This window comes from Mastomys coucha, unplaced genomic scaffold (genome assembly GCF_008632895.1).
Source record: "Mastomys coucha isolate ucsf_1 unplaced genomic scaffold, UCSF_Mcou_1 pScaffold7, whole genome shotgun sequence".
In the NCBI taxonomy this organism is placed as follows: Eukaryota; Metazoa; Chordata; class Mammalia; order Rodentia; family Muridae; genus Mastomys; species Mastomys coucha.
In genome coordinates, this window is record NW_022196913.1 from 103,859,652 (window position 1) to 103,877,421 (window position 17,770).

The 17,770-nt window shown below is 38.0% G+C and overlaps 1 protein-coding gene across 2 annotated transcripts in view; it reads left to right on the forward strand.

Annotated features, from left to right (window-relative positions):
- Efr3a (EFR3 homolog A) overlaps positions 1-17,770 on the forward strand; it is a 90,751-nt gene extending 72,981 nt beyond the window's left edge. The window contains exons 18-23 of one of the 2 annotated variants that reach the window (XM_031359634.1): positions 604-731; positions 5,966-6,057; positions 10,103-10,151; positions 10,974-11,077; positions 11,477-11,526; positions 15,129-17,770. In XM_031359634.1, the coding sequence (XP_031215494.1) occupies positions 604-731; positions 5,966-6,057; positions 10,103-10,151; positions 10,974-11,077; positions 11,477-11,526; positions 15,129-15,234 (529 nt within the window). In that variant the 3' untranslated portion in view covers positions 15,235-17,770. Of the gene's footprint in view, positions 1-603; positions 732-5,965; positions 6,058-8,961; positions 9,181-10,102; positions 10,152-10,973; positions 11,078-11,476; positions 11,527-15,128 lie in introns of those variants that run through there. The other variant, XM_031359635.1, reaches the window with a different exon arrangement.

Sequence of the window (17,770 nt, forward strand, 5' to 3'; positions counted from 1 at the left end):
TCTTAATTATGGCATTGTTTTGGTGTGTGTTCTCATGTAAATGAATGCTTCTGTCCAGTTTTCTTTTTGAAGATTTTTTTGATAACATCATAACACATGCAATTGTAGGACAGAAGTAAAAGCAAATTCATGTTATACATCCTTCCTTGTGTTACACAGGGGGAAAATGCACCTTGATAACACTTGATGCATCCTTTGGGCTCTAAGAGCAGTGCTCGGTGCTAAAAGCATCAGCATAGGATAATAACCCCAGTGGGAAGAGAGCAGAGGGCTTCCTGTCCTCTGTGCCTCTGGGCTTTGCATCCACTCAGCTCCGTTTTCACTCTTTCACCCTGCATATTTAACTTAGTGTGAAAAATAAAACCTGAGTTTAGTGTGGTTCAATGTTCAGACATTAGCAGAGTGACAAGGCTCAGTTTACTAGTGATGCATGACTGAAAGAAGAGTCCTAACAACAGGGATTTGGTCACTTAGAATACATGGGTTTTCTCTAATCTCCAGGTAACTTGTACTTCCATCGTTCAATATAGAAATCCTTGCTGTTTTACCTAATTTTGTTCAGGAATCAATATTGAATAATTGTTGTTTTGATTAACTTGACAGGCTTCCAAAATCTTTAGAGAAACATGACAAAAATCTATATTTTCTGACCAACAAGATTGCAGAGTCCCTGGGTGGAAGTGGGTACAGTGTGGAGAGGCTGTCGGTTCCTTATGTACCACAGGTGACAGGTATGTCCAGTACAGTTCCTGCTGTCAGTGAAGAGACAGTGAAATTTTATAGGCTTATTACTTTCTCATGGGTTTGTTTTTAAATACTTCTTTCAATTTTATGTGTGCAAGTGCTGCCTGCATGTGTGTTTGTGCACCATGTGTGCACACTGTTTGAGGTGGCCAGAAGAGAGCTTTGGAACCTCTGGAACTGGACTTACATATGGGTATGAGCCACCATGTGGATGCTGGGAACTGAGCTCAGATGTTCTGCAGGAGCTCGCAGTGCCTTTAACCACTGAGCCATCTCTCCAGCCCCTCCTGGTTTTTGTTATTTGTTTTTCGATCCATGCGAACTGTGTGGGGGGGTGGTTTATTCTTCAAAGTTATTTTTAAATGTTTTCAGTTTTTAAGTACCACATTAGAAACTTTTTGTAAATCTCTAAAGATGTAGTAGATAGGTTCTTACCATAGGAAAATCAAGTGTGTGGTTTTACTGTTATTTTTAATCTATTATTTGTTCATTTATAAATTTAATACATTAATATTTCTTAAATAGGCAAAATGAAATATTTTTAATTAAACAATCCATTTTCACATTTGTCATTTAAAAGACAAAAAAAAAACACAAAAGATAAAACCATAGTAAAACTCTGTAATTTAAATTTTTCTTCTTTTTTGAAAGCATTTAAAAGATTAAATAATTTTACTTTGGATTTAGTTGCCTTTTCTTCAGGCCCAAAGCCTCATAAACTCAGGCGGAAAGACAAAGGTAACTAACCCTAGCTCACCTGGTGTCGCCTGCCCAGTCCTGTAGGAAAAGTCCTCCCTGGATGCAGTATTTAGAAAATGGAGCCTTGCGCTGTGTATTTAGGTGCCTGCTGTTAGCTGTAATTCTGTGCTGTCCTTATCCCATAGAATCATCTTTCCTTTCCCCTGTTCTCTTAACTGTAGTTTATAGTAAAAAGTCTTGTACTTGTTCTCACATGTGACCTTGCTTTTATTTCCTTCTCCCTCAGAACAAGCTATATTCTCTTTCACAGTGCCTCCTTATCATGGCTTAGGAGGACTCTAAATATCTCAGGGTATAATTAGTTACATGGCTGGATAGAAATCCCTAAGTACACAGAGACGTTTTCCATTTATAAAAACTGATGTTTAAAATTGCCTCATGTGTGGACCTTGTATCATGTAGGCATCCTAAGAGTGTTATTTTATGGCATACTCAGTTTTACTCAGTTATTACTTTTTTTCCTGTGTAGCAGTTGACTACTATTGATTTTAAAAATTATGGAAAGTTAAGAACAATAAGACAAAAGTAAAAGCAAAATGTATTTAGTGTGTTGGATAGCTTGCACCACCTACCATATTCGTCATACTAGCTCTAATTATCATATTTTGTGCCTGGCCTTGATAGCAGCACTGTGTTCATATTCCTACTTAATCCCTATAATAGCTTAGTGAACAAAGTAGCATTATCTCCTTCCATACTAGGGTACCGTGGTTGACAATAAGTCATTTGATTAGCTAGCACACTAAATTTAGCTGTCTCTGTGCTCTTTGAAGTGCTTAATAATTTTACTTCACTAACTTTTTAATGAGATCAAAGATTGGCAGGCATTCAGAATGATCAATGACAGCAGTGAGCAATAATCACCAATTTGAGTCTCATGACCACAAGTCCAATTCATGCACAACTCTAGACCTGACAGCAAGGTCAGTGGTAGAACATTTGACTGCAAAATGATCCAAATTGCAGTTCTGTTCCCCTTTTCTTGGGAGATGAAAACACTAAGGTATTAGCAGACGGCCAAGCATAGTGGCATATGCTAGTAATGCCAGCACCCAGAAGGCTGAGGTAGAAGGATTGCTGTTTTGCAGTGCTTCTTAACTGATTAGGCTTACTCTATGTCAGACATTGAGGGAGATGGTAATGGGAAAATGTTAAGGTTGATTACTATCCTGAGGGATTGCAACCTCATGGGAAAGCCAGATTAACAACTCTGTAGTTCTAGAGAAAGAATGGTGATCTAACTGATACTGCTGAACCACTAGTGTCTGAGTAAGTATTGGTTGACCCTGCATTGTTTCTCAGTCAAGCTAGTGAATGCATCAGTGTGTACTGCATATCACTGTATAATAACTAGACAAGGCTCTATCTGGAATAGTTAGTGGTAACTGTCCCATAATATAATTAGTGCATAGCTCTCTGCAGACAGAACCCAAAGCAAGCAAGGTAGGTAGAGGTTCTGATTGTCATAGTCAGGTTTCAGTATTTCCTTCTTAAGTGTGGTTTTTCCTGAACCCCTAAACACAGGTGGTTGAATGACTTTGATAATATTACTCTAGCTGTATAGGACAGAAGTTTGATCCATTGTATAATTTGGTTTTAACATGACAGCCAGTGGGGCAATTATAGTAGTTCTTAAGGGGATAATGAGGACATGGAGTGAAATCACAGTACATGCTGAATGGATTCCAAAGGGAATGTTGCTAAATGCTGAAGTAACTCTGTGCTTGCTTATTCTAAACAAAGGCTTCTCTAGAGGTACTGGTTATAAAGGTGTGTCTGGACATTGCTCTTATTAGGTAATTTGGCAGTTAGAACCTGTTAGGAGCAGCTTTTTTGTGTCCCTCTTTCTCATACAAACATCATAATACATAAATTAATAACAGCAAACCTAAGAGTAGTAAGATATCACCTTGTCCTGTTTATTTTTTCTTTTCTTATGATTATAGATAATAGAGTTGACTTTTCACATAACTATGGGCTTTCTGCATGTTTCCTTGAAGCATTGGAACAGGAAAGGACAGGATAGCAGAAGAGCTAATAACCATGTTTCTATAAGGAAAAAGTGTATTGTGCACCCCAATCTACAGAACCAGAGGCTTATTCAACCCCTGCTGGACTGGATCTGGACAGCTGTTAGGCACTCTAAGGCACATGCTCATCCTCAAGAAACGCCAAGTGAGCTGCCTGCCCCCCCTCCGTAAGCCTCAGTCCTAAAGGACTGTCTCCGACTTTCAGAACCATACAAGTACTTTCCAATACCTTCTCTCAGTCAGAACTACAGGAGAGAGAGGCATCTGGAAAGCATAGCGCATGTTTCCTCTGTGTTAAGGATGAACATTTACATGTGCTAACAATGAGCAGTTGGGTCTTGTCCTACTGTCATTGCTATAAGGGATCTACCCAGCTAATAACGCTCTGGCTGTAACAGGTACCCGGAAGGTACTGTACAGATAACCTTGAGGCTGACCAGCACTCAACACCATCTCTACTAAATGCCAATTTAACATCTCCAACTTCTAATTTATCAATTCTCTTTGGAAAGTCCTCATCCCAAATCTGTGTCTAACAAATCATCTTTACCTCTATATTGTTCTCTGAGTACCTACCTAACCCTAACCCTAAACCACCAACCAGAGAGTACACATGGTGGGACTAATGGCTCTAGCAGCATATGTATAGGAGAGGATGGCCAAGTCGGTCATCAGTGGGAAGAGAGGTCCTTGGCCCTGTGAAGGTTCTATGCCCCAGTGCAGGAGAATGCCAGGGCCAGGAAGCAGGAGAGGGTGGTATGGTGAGCAGGGGGAGGGGGGAGGGAACAGGAGTTTGTTTTTGGTTTTGGGTTTTTTTTTTATTTCATTTTTTTTCAGAGGGGAACCTGGGAAAGGAGATATTGTGTGACATGTAAGTAAAGAAAACATCTAATTAAAAAAAAAAAACTACCTACATTAAAGAAATCTTCATCTGTTTTACCTAGACTCTTACTAAGGATAGCCTAGTGCGTGTCTTCTTCCATTCTGCTAGAGTATCTTTTTCTGAAGTAAATGACTTCCGTTCTAGCTATGACATATAAACATAGCTGTACAGCCCACTGACGAATGCACTGCTTCCTGAGGCTTGCGGAGGGAGGGCAGGCAGCTCACTTGGCGTTTCTTGAGGATGAGCATGTGCCTTAGAGTGCCTAACAGCTGTCCTGATCCAGTCCGGCAGGGGTTGAATAAGCCTCTGGTTCTGTAGATTGGGGTGCACAATACACTTTTTCCTTATAGAAACATGGTTATTAGCTCTTCTGCTATCCTGTCCTTTCCTGTTCCAATGCTTCAAGGAAACATGCAGAAAGCCCATGGTTATGTGAAAAGTCAACCCTATGTCTATAATCATAAAAAAAGAAAAAATAAACAGGACAAGGTGATATCTTACTACTCTTAGGTTTGCTGTTAACACAAAAGTAAAAGATGACAAGTGTCAAGAGTGTCCATAAGAAGGCCTTCCACATTGATGGCTCTCATGATCAGTGATGCCGTACATTATTATAGCTACATTGGAAAATAGGATTGAGGGTTTTTTCCCCCAAAAACCTGAAAACATAACTATCATATGGTCTAGCAGTCCCACTTAAGAATACATCCAGAAGAGTTGAAATCAGTGTTTGAACTGTCTGCACACCATATCCCCTGTACACTCACTACTCACAAATGCCAACATGGAGAAAAAGTTGAGGCAGTCTGACAGTCATATCCATATACAGTGCCAGTACTAGTCAGAACAATAGTCACTTCTTTGAAGTGTATCAACAAGGGTGAATCTAGAGGACATTGGGCTGGGGGCATGACAAATACCAAAATGCCATATGACTATCTCCAGTCACACAGGAAGACTTACTGTCCGATGTTTTATTACACAGCATAGCGATCATTTTTATTGTATATTTCAAATTAGCTAAAAGAGAAATTAAGGCTGTCAAGATGTCTCAGTCGGTAATTATCCCAAGCCTGATGACCTGAGTTTGAGTCCTACAACCTACATGGTAGGACAGAACTGGTTTCCCTTCATTCTGCTGTGACCTCCATATGTGGACCAATGTAGAGGTGTTGTATATGTGGATGGACGTGTGCATGCATACACACAGGCACACACAAATAAATACAAAGCAGGTTTAAAATAAATTGGAGGATTTTGAATGTTCTCACTACAAAGAGCTGGTTATGGTTGAGGTGGCTGTTGTCTTTGTACATTCTGAGCAGTTCAACATGTGCCACACCCTAGAAATAATAAAAGCAGGTACTTTACAGTCTAAGTAAAATATCTTCAAAGATGAGAATGCACTGCTTTAAATATTTAGAAAGAACAACCTCCTCCCCCAACTCATTTTTTTTTTCTGCATTTCCTTGCAATCTAAAATAGTTATCTAACTAAAACTCAACAATTTTTATTAAGGAATAATAGAAGAAATTTTTCATTTTAGATGAAGATCGCCTTTCTAGAAGAAAAAGTATTGTGGATACTGTGTCTATTCAGGTGGATATTTTATCCAACAGTGTGCCTTCTGATGATGTGGTAAGTTGCTGGAAGGTTATGGTGAAGAACTGTCTTAAAGTAGTCATTATTTAAAAGAAAGTTTTCCCTTCACACCTATGAGTGGGAGAAACTACAAATCTAAATTATCCTCAAGTCAACTGAATTGTTAGAAGAAAATATAATTTAATTTTTGTGAAGTCTTTTTAACTGTCCGCCGAGTTACATAAAGTTAATATATATTATTGGACTTTTGCATTGGCATTCTGTAGGGCAGAAAGAGCTATGAAACAGAACCAGGTTCTCTGTTTTGTTTTATTTTGTTATACTTTAATTTTGATATATTATGTATGCCCTCTTAAGCTCTCCAAGTCCTGTTTATTTTTTTCTAATTTGTGAAATATAAAATACATAAACAGATGGAACTGTACACTTCCCAGGAGGCCATATCCCCACCTCAGAAGTTCATTTTTAAGGAAGAACTATTTTTCATTTTAAATATTAACTATTATGAATGCGACTTAAGCCATCTCAGTGCACTGCTGTTTAAGCTCTGGGAGCTTGCACTGCCATCCACTGGATGCTTTCCTCCTATTTCAGTAGAGCAGAAACGAGTACCCTGCCCAGTTAGAGAAAGAAGAATCAGCCAGCACTCTCAGGACTTGTTTCACAAAAAGTGACACAGTGCTGGCCTCTAGCTCAGCTTCCTCTTCCTGACTTATACATTGTTTTTTCTTCCTTGCTATTTCATTATTCCTCACTGTTACAGTATAAATAATTAAGGGATTATCCAAACAAGAAACCAGAAAACTGAGTTACCTGAATTCATGCCCTTCTTACTCCTATAGCTTTAGACTCTTATCAGTTTCATTTGTAATTACTTAGTGCTCAGGAAACAAACAGCTTAAATCTTCCATTATACAGAATTATTTCACCTTATCAGTCACTTATTAGTAGACTTCAAGAGCATTTATGTGGGCTCAGGAGAAAGCTTGCTTGGTAAAGTGCTTATGCAAGTATGAGGACTTTCCTTCTAAGTTCCCAGCATCTGCATAAAAAGCCAGGTGCTGAGATGTGGAGGCAGGCAGATCCTAGAGGCTCATGGCCAGCCAGTCTAGCCCAAATGTCAAGCTTCAAATTCAGGGAGCAGACATTGTCTCAGAAAAAAAAAGTGGAGCATAGGAGATGACAGAGTGGATAAAGCATTGCCAGGTATCCATGAAGACCAGAGTTGGGTCTCTGGTACCTCAGAAATGCTAGCAGATGTGGCATCCATCTGCAATTTCAGCATTCAGACGGTAAAGACAGGATCACTATGCCAAGCTAACTGGAATTGATGACTCAGGGTTTATCAGGAGACCCTATCGTGGTATATAAGGTGGAGGGTGACCAAGGAAGATATTAGATATCAGTTTTAGGGCTTCCACACCTGCACACGAGACCTCTACATACATGTGGTATTTTGCATATACATATGCACACACAAACATGAAGGAATAAAAGGGGGTAATGCTGCTCTGATGGAAACCTGATAGGGGCAAGAGTAGATGATGTGGGCTGGAGAGATGGTTCAGTGGTTAAGAGCACTGTTCACTCAACCAGAGGTCCTGAGTTCAACTCCCAGCAACCACACAGTGGCTCACAGCCATCTGTAATGGGATCCGATGCACTCTTCTAGTGTGTGTCTGAAGACAGCTGCAGTGTACTCATATACATAAAAAATAAATAAATCTTAAAAAAGAAAAGATGATGTACAAAGAAGACAAGCTACTGTCAGTGGGGGGTCTTTATCAGGAAGCAGTCTCAGGTTGTGTCAGCTGCAAGGAGGAAGCTGCCCTTGGCAGTTTTTGCACATACTCTGCCAGTTTCCTGAGCCTGACCTAAGAGAGGCCAATTCCCAGGGGTCTGAGGCATTGGCCCTTACTGGTAGTTCATATTCACTCAGGACTTGTATTCCTTACATACTCCCTCAAGGTGTCCTCTGCTCTCCACACTGAAGGTAGGTAGAGAAACAATTGGAGAAGACATCCCAACATTAACCTTGGTCTTAGCATGCTTGCACTCTCCACCGTGTGCACACACATTTGTGTATGCACACAAAATACTTACGGAGGCCAAACCATCCTGCTCAAATCTACCTGTTTCTGCAAAGCCACCATAATGTGTACAATTCTATTAGTAAAGAGGAATCACGCTAGCTCTTTAAATGAGTTTTGAATTTCTCTTGTTACCTTTTCAGTGAAGAAATTTACTCAGAGCCTTGGCTTCTAGGCTTAATTGTAATCTAGGAACCCAGACTATTTTAATGGCTGGGCTTTTATTTCTTCTCTTGCTTACCTTTTGTTTGTTTGTTTGGCACTTGAGACTGTTGTAAAGAGTCTGTCTGTTTGATAAAATAAACTGAAAAACATTTCCATGAAGACATTATAGGAGGAAGATTATGAATTTTACATTGAAAGTTTATTAATGCATTAACTTTTCAAAGACAATATGCTGTAAGTTCTCAGTTACATCAAACATTGGATGTCTGATAAGTACAATTTAGTGTCACATTTACTTAAGCACATGTGAGTTCCAAACTCACATGTGCTTTTATACATTAGTAATAGTTATTCGAATGCCAAAAGATATAACAACTGCTTTGTAGGCAAAAGTAAGTACCTTATAGTGGAGACAGGAGAAATATCAGTTAGCTATTTCCAGTTACTGATAAATATTTATCTAAGCATTGATCAGTAAAAGTTAATATGACAAGAATACTAGCCTTCTAACTTTTCCCATGTTCTCTGTCCTGTACTATATATAGTTTTTTTTTAATCTGAAGTTATTTAGCCCAGTCTAAGAACAGTGAGTTTTGTTTTCTTCATTAAAATGCTAGTGCTAGATTGCTTCTGGTACAAATGATTAGCCAGAGCCTAATCTTGTATATCTGCTCCAAATATCTAGAATGCAACTGAAGATTCCAAAGTTTAATCTGACTTCAACTATAACTGTGGCCCTCAGTAGCAAAGCTGAGGTCGTGGGACTCTTGCTGCCTGACTTCCAGCTAAAGCCTTTATTAAGAGACGCTAAGGTGCAGAACATGAAGTCTTGCTTTCCTTAGTCTTGCTGCCTTAGACTTAGCAAAAGACGCTCATGAGCTAAAATTAGGGATGACCGAAGTGCCAGGCAAGTACTCCTGTATCATATCATTGCTTTATCATATCATTGCTTAACCTTTATTCAGAGATGCTATAGTAATGATTTATTACTCACTGTGAAATGTTTGGTACCTCATAAAGTACCACTTTCCTTTTTCCAACCACAAAAGTACTAACATTAAACTTTATAGTTTTGTACATATTTCAAAGCAAGAAATATTTGAGAACCCAAACTAAAAGATACTCATGAGAAATTAAAAAAAAAAAAAAAAACCTGATGGTTGACCTCAGAAAACCCAGAATATGCTTGCTTTGAAGGTAAAACACTTCTCAGTGTAGTTCTTGAAAGCTTCATTTAAAAAGAAAAAATGTGTGTGAATGTGTTGCTTGCATGTATGAGACCAGGAGAAGGTGCTAAGTCCACTGGAACAGGAGTTAAGAACAGATGTAAGCCAGTAGGTGGGTGCTGGGAACCAAACTGATCCTCTGCAAGAGCAGCAAAGAGCAGCAGATGCTCTTCCCTACGGAGCTATCTCTGCAGACCGTTCTTTAATGATTAGTTCTTATTTACCATCCAGCTAAAAGTGTGTTTGTAATCTCGGCCTCGGTTCCTTCAAAGGCTCTTCTTACCAAGCACGTTCAGGCACTGGGCGTCTTGATTACAGGCCTTTCCACACTGGAAGCTGTCCCTCACCCAAAGGTGTTGAGGTGCTGCCTCTTCTGCCAGGAAGATACTCTTCTCTGTCCATCAAGAATCCACTAACTACATCAGGCCATTTTTATGGCTAGTGAAGAAGTGCAAAGCATTTGCTGTTTGAAATATCTCAGGCCAAACCAATCAAAAGAAGGAAAAAATAATTGTCAAAATATGTAGATGACTTGTACCTTGGTAAGAATATTAATTACATTCACTTTTCTTGACTCTGTTCTGCTTACACTCCCTTTAGGTCAGCAACACTGAGGAAATCACCTTTGAAGCACTGAAGAAAGCAATTGGTGAGCTGTGAAGCATTGTTAGCTCTCCTAAAACTCATCTCTCTACTTTAGTGGAGTTTTAGATGTTACAACATGAAAAGAAAAAAAAAAAAGGAAAATTGCTGTTGGGTTCTATAGATTAGGTCATTTATTTAAATACATTGCTTAAGCTTTTTAAACTGTCTAATAATATATGTACACATAAGCAAACAGTAGTATAAACAAGGTAGACATTTCTTTATTATCCAACAGATTTTGTCTAAACCATCATGGCCTTAAGCATTTTTTTCTAAAAAAACCCTTATGTTTTAAGGGGAATTTACATATTAGCTGTAAATGACCCAGCTGTATTTTAGTTCTCTATTCATTGTGATCAAAATGCAGTTTAACAAATACTTAGCACCTCATATGTTCAGGGCTGCATAGTTCTGTGTAAAAGAGTTAATTCAAAAAGCCCTAGTAGCCCTTTGATTTGTGGTAAGTTTCTATTTTCTCTTGTATATGTCAGTATATATACATGTGTGTGTGTGTTTGTAGGTTTGTGTATGTGTATATCCATATCTATGTGTGTCTGGTATGTTTGTACATTTGTGTATGTATGTATTTTGTAAGAGATGCAGGAATTACCTGAAAGTAGGCATTGTGCTGTGGAACTTTAACTCTTTCTTAGATTTAACTTTTTTTTCCCAAGTATGTATATTGCCTAATATTAAGTGAAACATTTAAGGAATGTTACCCATTTTGCCTTTTCTTGAATAAAAGTAGACTTTTAATCACTCTTATTTGGGGGTTTATAGATCTTTGGTGGGATTTTATGACACTCTTTAACTGGTCCTTATATAGATACCAATGGAATGGAAGAACAGGAAAAGGAAAAGAGACGTCTTGTGATAGAGAAGTTCCAGAAAGCACCATTTGAAGAAATAGCAGCACAGTGTGAATCCAAAGTGAGTGAGTCTGTGCGGCATGGCTTTTTGGAGCTCATTCTGGTCACTGGGTGGCAGGACCCTGGCTTTAGACCTATCGGGCACATTCAATGAGGCTGATGGAAATAGCAGATCCTAAGCTGAGAGAGGCTGTCATTGCTTTGATGTTCTATTCTGTTTTGTTTCCAGTGGTTTTCAGTGATTTGCTGTGGGTATTCTGTTGTATATATTGCAGCTTGTAGCTGTAGAACTTGAAAAGTGTGGGTAGGGGGAAAAGACCAACATTTAATTCCAATAGATATTGCAGATTAAAGCATTAAAGCCACTTGTACATCAGCTTCATAGTTAGAGCTGTACTTTGTCTACTGGGTATCTGGAAAACAGTACAGTTTTTAACATGTTTTTTTTTTTCCTTTGCAGGCAAATTTGCTTCATGATAGACTTGCTCAAATATTGGAGCTCACCATACGGTAAGGGGCTAGCATAACAGTAACAACAGAGACTATTAGAAGCTTTGCATGGCTGTATGTGTTTCATAAATGCTTTGTACAAACTTTAAACATGATCCAACTGGCAGCCCTTTGTCTCTGTTTACAGGGGGAACTGAGCAATTTCTTGTCTAGTCATCTGGCATTCCTAGGTGTCTCTTTTAGATTATCCTTTCCTCCGTGATGGACCCACATCTAATGTTATGTTTAACTAGGATGTCATTTGTATTTACCCATCCATCTGTAGTTTAATATGCTTCCTTCTATCCAGAGAGTAATAATGCAACCAGTTTGGATGGGTCATTTCAATCACTGGCTTTCTTTCCTTGAGCTTTTGTATGTTCTTTCAAGTTAATTATGAGAATTATACCCTGAAGTTTATGTAACACCACTGTAGGTCATTCTGAGTCTGTCTCTCCTTAAGTAATTCAGCCTGAGAAGGAGGAGAAAGGCTCTCTATTCCCCTGCAGAGAAGGAGCTGCCACATGGTCTTACATGGACATCAGTGTGGAAATTTGCCTGTGGGTAAGGTAGCCTGGTAGAGGACACACATACAGACTTGCTTCTGGAATTTTGTTTTTTACATTAGCTAAATCTTTTGTCTTATGAATTAACTAAATAAATCAGTCAGTCTGTCTGTGTCTCTCTGTCTCTGTCTCTCTCCCCCCAACCCCTCCTCTAAGTTTATATCTTATGCCTGGGAGAGACTGATCTTTCGATTTATTTTTATTCTACTGTTTTCTGCTTTCACATGTAAGACAGTTTTTTGTCAACATCACACATTTCTCACTGTTTTTGTGTTGCTAAGAAGAGAACTGCTCATTTGCACAAGTTCAGAAGAGAAATGACTAAAATATAAAATGTGTTATAGACTTTCTTTTCAGAGAAAAATGCCAAATAAGGAATATTTAAAACTGTCTGTTAGTTAAAATTCCAAATACCTACTGTGTACTTGCCTTGGGCTGTGCACCTTATGTCAGTTTTTTCTGCTCTCAGCATGGTCTGAAAAGTAAGTCCGTGTTGCCACCAGATGCCAGAACTAGACAAGTAATATAACTTGCTGTTGTTGTACTTAGAGACAATTAGAATCCATAACCTGGGTTCTCAAGTGGACTAGGGATCACTGAGTTCATCTGGGTCACATTTGTGTGGGTTTAAAATGTTAAGAACATCATTCTAGTTTTTGTCTTCTTGATACCATAAATTCCTCTGAGCTTTGCCTGAAAACTTAGTGGTAGTTAATATTTAGCAACACTTGGAGTATCCCAGACACAGTGCTGGGTGCACTGTTTCAGTAGCGGCCCATCCACAGCTGCCTCTTTGGAAGATGTTCTAGAACAGCCTGTGTGATACCCAGAGGCTAAGTCACAGTGTGGAGCACTGTAGGTTTTCAGGTCTTTCTGCACATTATCTCCTGTTTATCTGATCAGCCAGAGAAGAGAGTCTGTGCTGTGCATAAGTGAGTCAGAACTATGGTATACCCAGTCCATGGCTTGGTACAAAGGAGAATTAAGGAGAGATACAAAGCAATAGCAGCAGCAGACATGGCAGTCGTGGATCCAGGATGTGAGATTTAGTTGCTCTCACCTTTGTCTCCTGCATTTGTTTACCCGGCTCTCACTCTCTTCACATGATTGTAATAATAATAAACAGTTGTTTACATTGTTCTTTAACAATAATGAAAATGCTCATCGTCCAGGCTTAGGTTTACCTGTGTGTATACATGTGTCAATTTTATTAAATAACCCACTTAAGATATGTGTATTTCACTATGAAAATTATCCACTACTAAAACACTAAAAGGTGTCACAAATATTGGAACACTTGAATAATTATTTGCTAGAACAGTGTATCATGGAAATAAGAGAAACAGCTGCATAATGTATTTCAGGGCAGTTCAGAATTAAAGATAATTATACAAAGCTAGTACTTGTGCAAATTATTGATTTGTAAAAAACATTCATAACCATAGGATACTAATTAACACAGACTGTGAGATAACTCTGAGTCTGACTTGTACTTAATATTTATATATAAAAACCTCATACTTTGTCCTTTTTTTAAACATTTACTGACTTTTGTATATTTACAACATAGGATGGGGGCCCAGTGGATAACTTTCACGTGTTGGTTCTCTCCTACTATGTGGATTCCCAAGCTTGAACTTAGTCATCCAGCTTGGAAACAACTACCTTTTTCCACTGAGCCATTTTGCCTGCCCTCATACCTTGTTCTTAAAGAGTTAATGAATATCATAAAGATATCATCTCTATAAAGAGTAACCCATTATTTTAGTCAAAATGTTCAGAGAATGTAGTTATTAATTTATGTTTAAAGAAAATGCAGTCTGAAAGAGTCCTGTGCAAGAGGAGATAGGAGAATACATAGGAGATGGAACAATCAAAGACAGCACCTATGCCAAGTGAAGTCTTGTTTTCTTTGTCATCATCATCAATATATTTATTTATTTGACTTTCAGACAGTGTGTCTCCCTGTAGGGTCAGGCTAATGTTGCTCACAGAGAGCCACCTACTTCTGCTTTCTGAAGGCTAGTATTAAAAGCATGCACCATAAACCCTGGCCTTGTTGGATTTTTAAGAGATTGGGTTTGTGTATAAGTAGATAGAATACGGAAAATTTGAGATTTTAGACTTCCCAGAACAGAGCTTTTGTGTGTGTGTGTGTGTGTGTGTGTGTGTGTGTGTGTACAAATGTACATGTGACAATAATTAAGAGTTGAAGATTAAATGATGGACTAGTAAAAAATATTTGTATTATATGGCAAAAGATTAATTTCCTAAGGTGTTTTATCCGAAAAGGAATATATATATGTATATGTATGTACATATATATATATATATATATATATATATATATATACACACACACATATATTTATACATATATATAGTTAAATATACACATATATTTAACTAAAATGGATGGCACAGAGATGTTTAATCACTAAAAGCAGCTCAAAAATTTACAAAAGCAAAAAGAAAAAAAAGGAATACATTCTTTTTCACCTTCTAGGTTTGCAAGGATTACCGCTAGTCCTTAATCCACTATAAATTTCCAGTATTGTCACAAAATATACTGAGTAAAATTATGAATCTACTTAGAATCAGAAACTCTTACTCATAAGTCATTAGAACAAGGATGGACGGATGCATGCACGGAGGTATACATACACACATATGACTTACAATGAAAGTGAACCTTTATTTGTCCAGTAGATTAACTATCTTTATATCATAAAATATCACACTACCATAAGTAAGAATGATATACATTAATATACATTTTTTATTTGTAAAGGATACATTTTTATTAGTAGCTCACAAAAGTACACTGTACAAGACATGTGTGTACACACACACGCACACACACACACACACACAACGGTCTGTTGTTTTGGACTTAAAGCAGTCAGCATCCCTATTATTTTCCTGTTCAGTGTTATAGCTGGCCTGCACCTCCTCTGCCTTGAGCCCTTCAGTTAAGGAACCTTACCTTGCTGTGTGCAGGCAATAGTTGAATACCGTGCATGCACCTGCTGATGTCACCATGTTCTTATTTTACAGCCCTCCTCCTAGTCCATCTGGAACATTGACCGTTACTTCTGGACACGCCCAATACCAGTCTGTCCCAGTCTATGAGATGAAGTTTCCAGATCTGTGTGTATACTGACTGGCTCATGAAGACTACAGCATTTTAAAAGGAACTTAAAGCCTGAAAAACAGGGCCAAGACGAGTTTCAGGATTTGCATAGTGCTTACTGGAATGTCCTGAAGTGTTATGGGACTTGTCTCTACCAACACTTGTCATGCTGTATCAGAAGTTTAGGGACCCTGATATAGAGTACCTCCAGAGATAGGCTTATACCACGTTAACTTGTTTTGAGGTTCCTGTTAGCTTTTAAGATTGAACAGGTATTGCTTTCACATTATGCTCTTGTCAAATAGTATATTTTAAATTTTGCACAAACATGATTTTAAAAAAAAAAAAAAAGATTGAAAATTTATGAAGTGTCTGCATAACTGCTTAGAAATGGATTGCTTTTATTTTCCATTTTTCAAAAGTAAATATATTCCTAATTTTACGGTTGCCAATTCTCTCATGCCTTCTAAATCCATGCTTCAAATGGACTGTATATACATCCCTTCAGTCCTCCATGTAGCAGGCATTCCTAGGATGTCAGTGATAGAAAATATCTCCTGGGTAGTATTCCCACCTAGGTTCCCATCTGGAAACTGGCCAGATCTTACAGGTCTTGTGATACTCTTGTTTTCTGCTTCAAGTTAAGCTCTTGAGCCCCTTAGAGCTCTCTCTTGGAGTGGGAAAAAGGTACAGTGCTTTTCATAAATGATGTGTTAATTTACAGACTACGCTTTGAAACTAAGGTTGTATTTTGCTGTGATTCATTAATTAAATGAAATATATATTTACTATAGAAAAAAAAGACATTTAAAAGAGCTACCTGTTTACCTGTGCAGAGTCTATGCATTTCAGTTTTTTAGTGAACTAATTTACATTTTATATTGTACATTGTTTGAAGTCTTCATTGTACAAAAATTCTCCCAGTGAATCTTAATTTTTAAGGGTTGAACCAAAACTTGTAAACATCTCTCTGAAGGTTAGTTACATACTTGAGAACGGTCTGTGTGTTCTTGCTAAGGTGTGTGAGTGGGAGCTACCTCTCTCCCTAGTGAGACTTATAAGACTACGAGCGAAGTATATACTGCACATGCTAGGGACACCATCATGCTAAACAGAAGTGTCCTGCTATTAGAAAATTCTCTTAGCACAGTTTTGTGGGATCATTTGTATAACGCTACCTTTTCAAATTCAGTTTGTTTTTATATAAAACAGTATTCCTGCAAAAATTGTAGCTCAAAAACTAATTCAGCTTTAGTTTTGTTTTTGTTTTAAAAAATGAGATAAAATATAGGGTGTTTCTGTGTGGTTTTGGTTATTTGGGCACCATTAGTACAAAAAGAAAAAAAAAAGAAGGAAAGAAATAGACCAAGCATACCCAAAGCTTTGAATATTTACATCAGTGTAGAACATCTTGAAGAGGGGGTCTATTTACTATTGCCTCTGACAGGATAACCCAGGCTACTGATTAAGCACAGATCCACCAGACCTTGTTCTCAAGAGGGACAATGCAGCTGCCACTGGAAGAATAGTGCCCTGTGTGAGCTCTCACTGTAGCTTCCCTCACACTAGGGAAATGTCGCCAGCTATGGAAAACCTCATGCACTTTTGGTTCCCTTTTTTTCTTCTTCATTTTAAAAAAAGGATATTAGTTTTTAATTGCATTTAAAATCTAAACAGGGGGACATGCAAAAACAATCATCATCCACTTGGATGTCATTTTATAAATTAACACTGTGTGCTTTTGTATGGAAAAAATATATAATTTAATAGTATAAGAAAAGATATATATTCACTTGCATTCTGCAGAATACAAGCTTTGCTGTACAAGATTTTGTGTTTCTTAGTGATTTAAAAAGGCATGCTTTGCATGCAAATGAAAACCATTGCAGTTAGTCTTTTGTCATACCTGTATCTTGGGTTTTATAAACTGCTGGTTTGAGCTTTGTTACTCTTAAACCACAGGACATGTCTGGATATCTTAGGTCCAATAGACTGAACTGGTTTTATTGACAGGTTCCCAAGCAATGTTTGGATATTTGTCTGTCTGATTCTTCCACATTGCAGGGATCATATTTGGATCTGTGTGCAAGCTGTGCTGTAGCTAGTTCAGGTACTGAATCTTTAGGACTTGCTGGAATTCATTGCATTGGTCTGTTTTGGCAGGTACGTGAAACTCAAAGCATTTATTTTTCTTCTTGCTGTATACAGTTGATTATATTCTTTTGTCTGACTCCGAGCAGTTAATTTAAATGTTCCTCCTATACTTGTGATCCTCATGCGTCTAGCTGCTTGCACAGTGTCACTGGATTTTACCTGAGCTCTCATACTCATTCTCGCTTCCTCTTTCCTCCTTCTGGTCCTCTTGCTTCCCTCCAGCCTCCTTTTGAACTCATTATCCTTTAGAGTAATACCACCCTTAACCAGCAGTTTAAATCCCCACTCCCTCAAAGGGGACTCATCTGTCTCATTAATGCTTATACTTGTATTACTGTAATAAAGTAAGTTTTTTAAATGTAAATTTTCATTGTGCAATCATATGTAAGCAATAAAACAAAAATAGTATCGC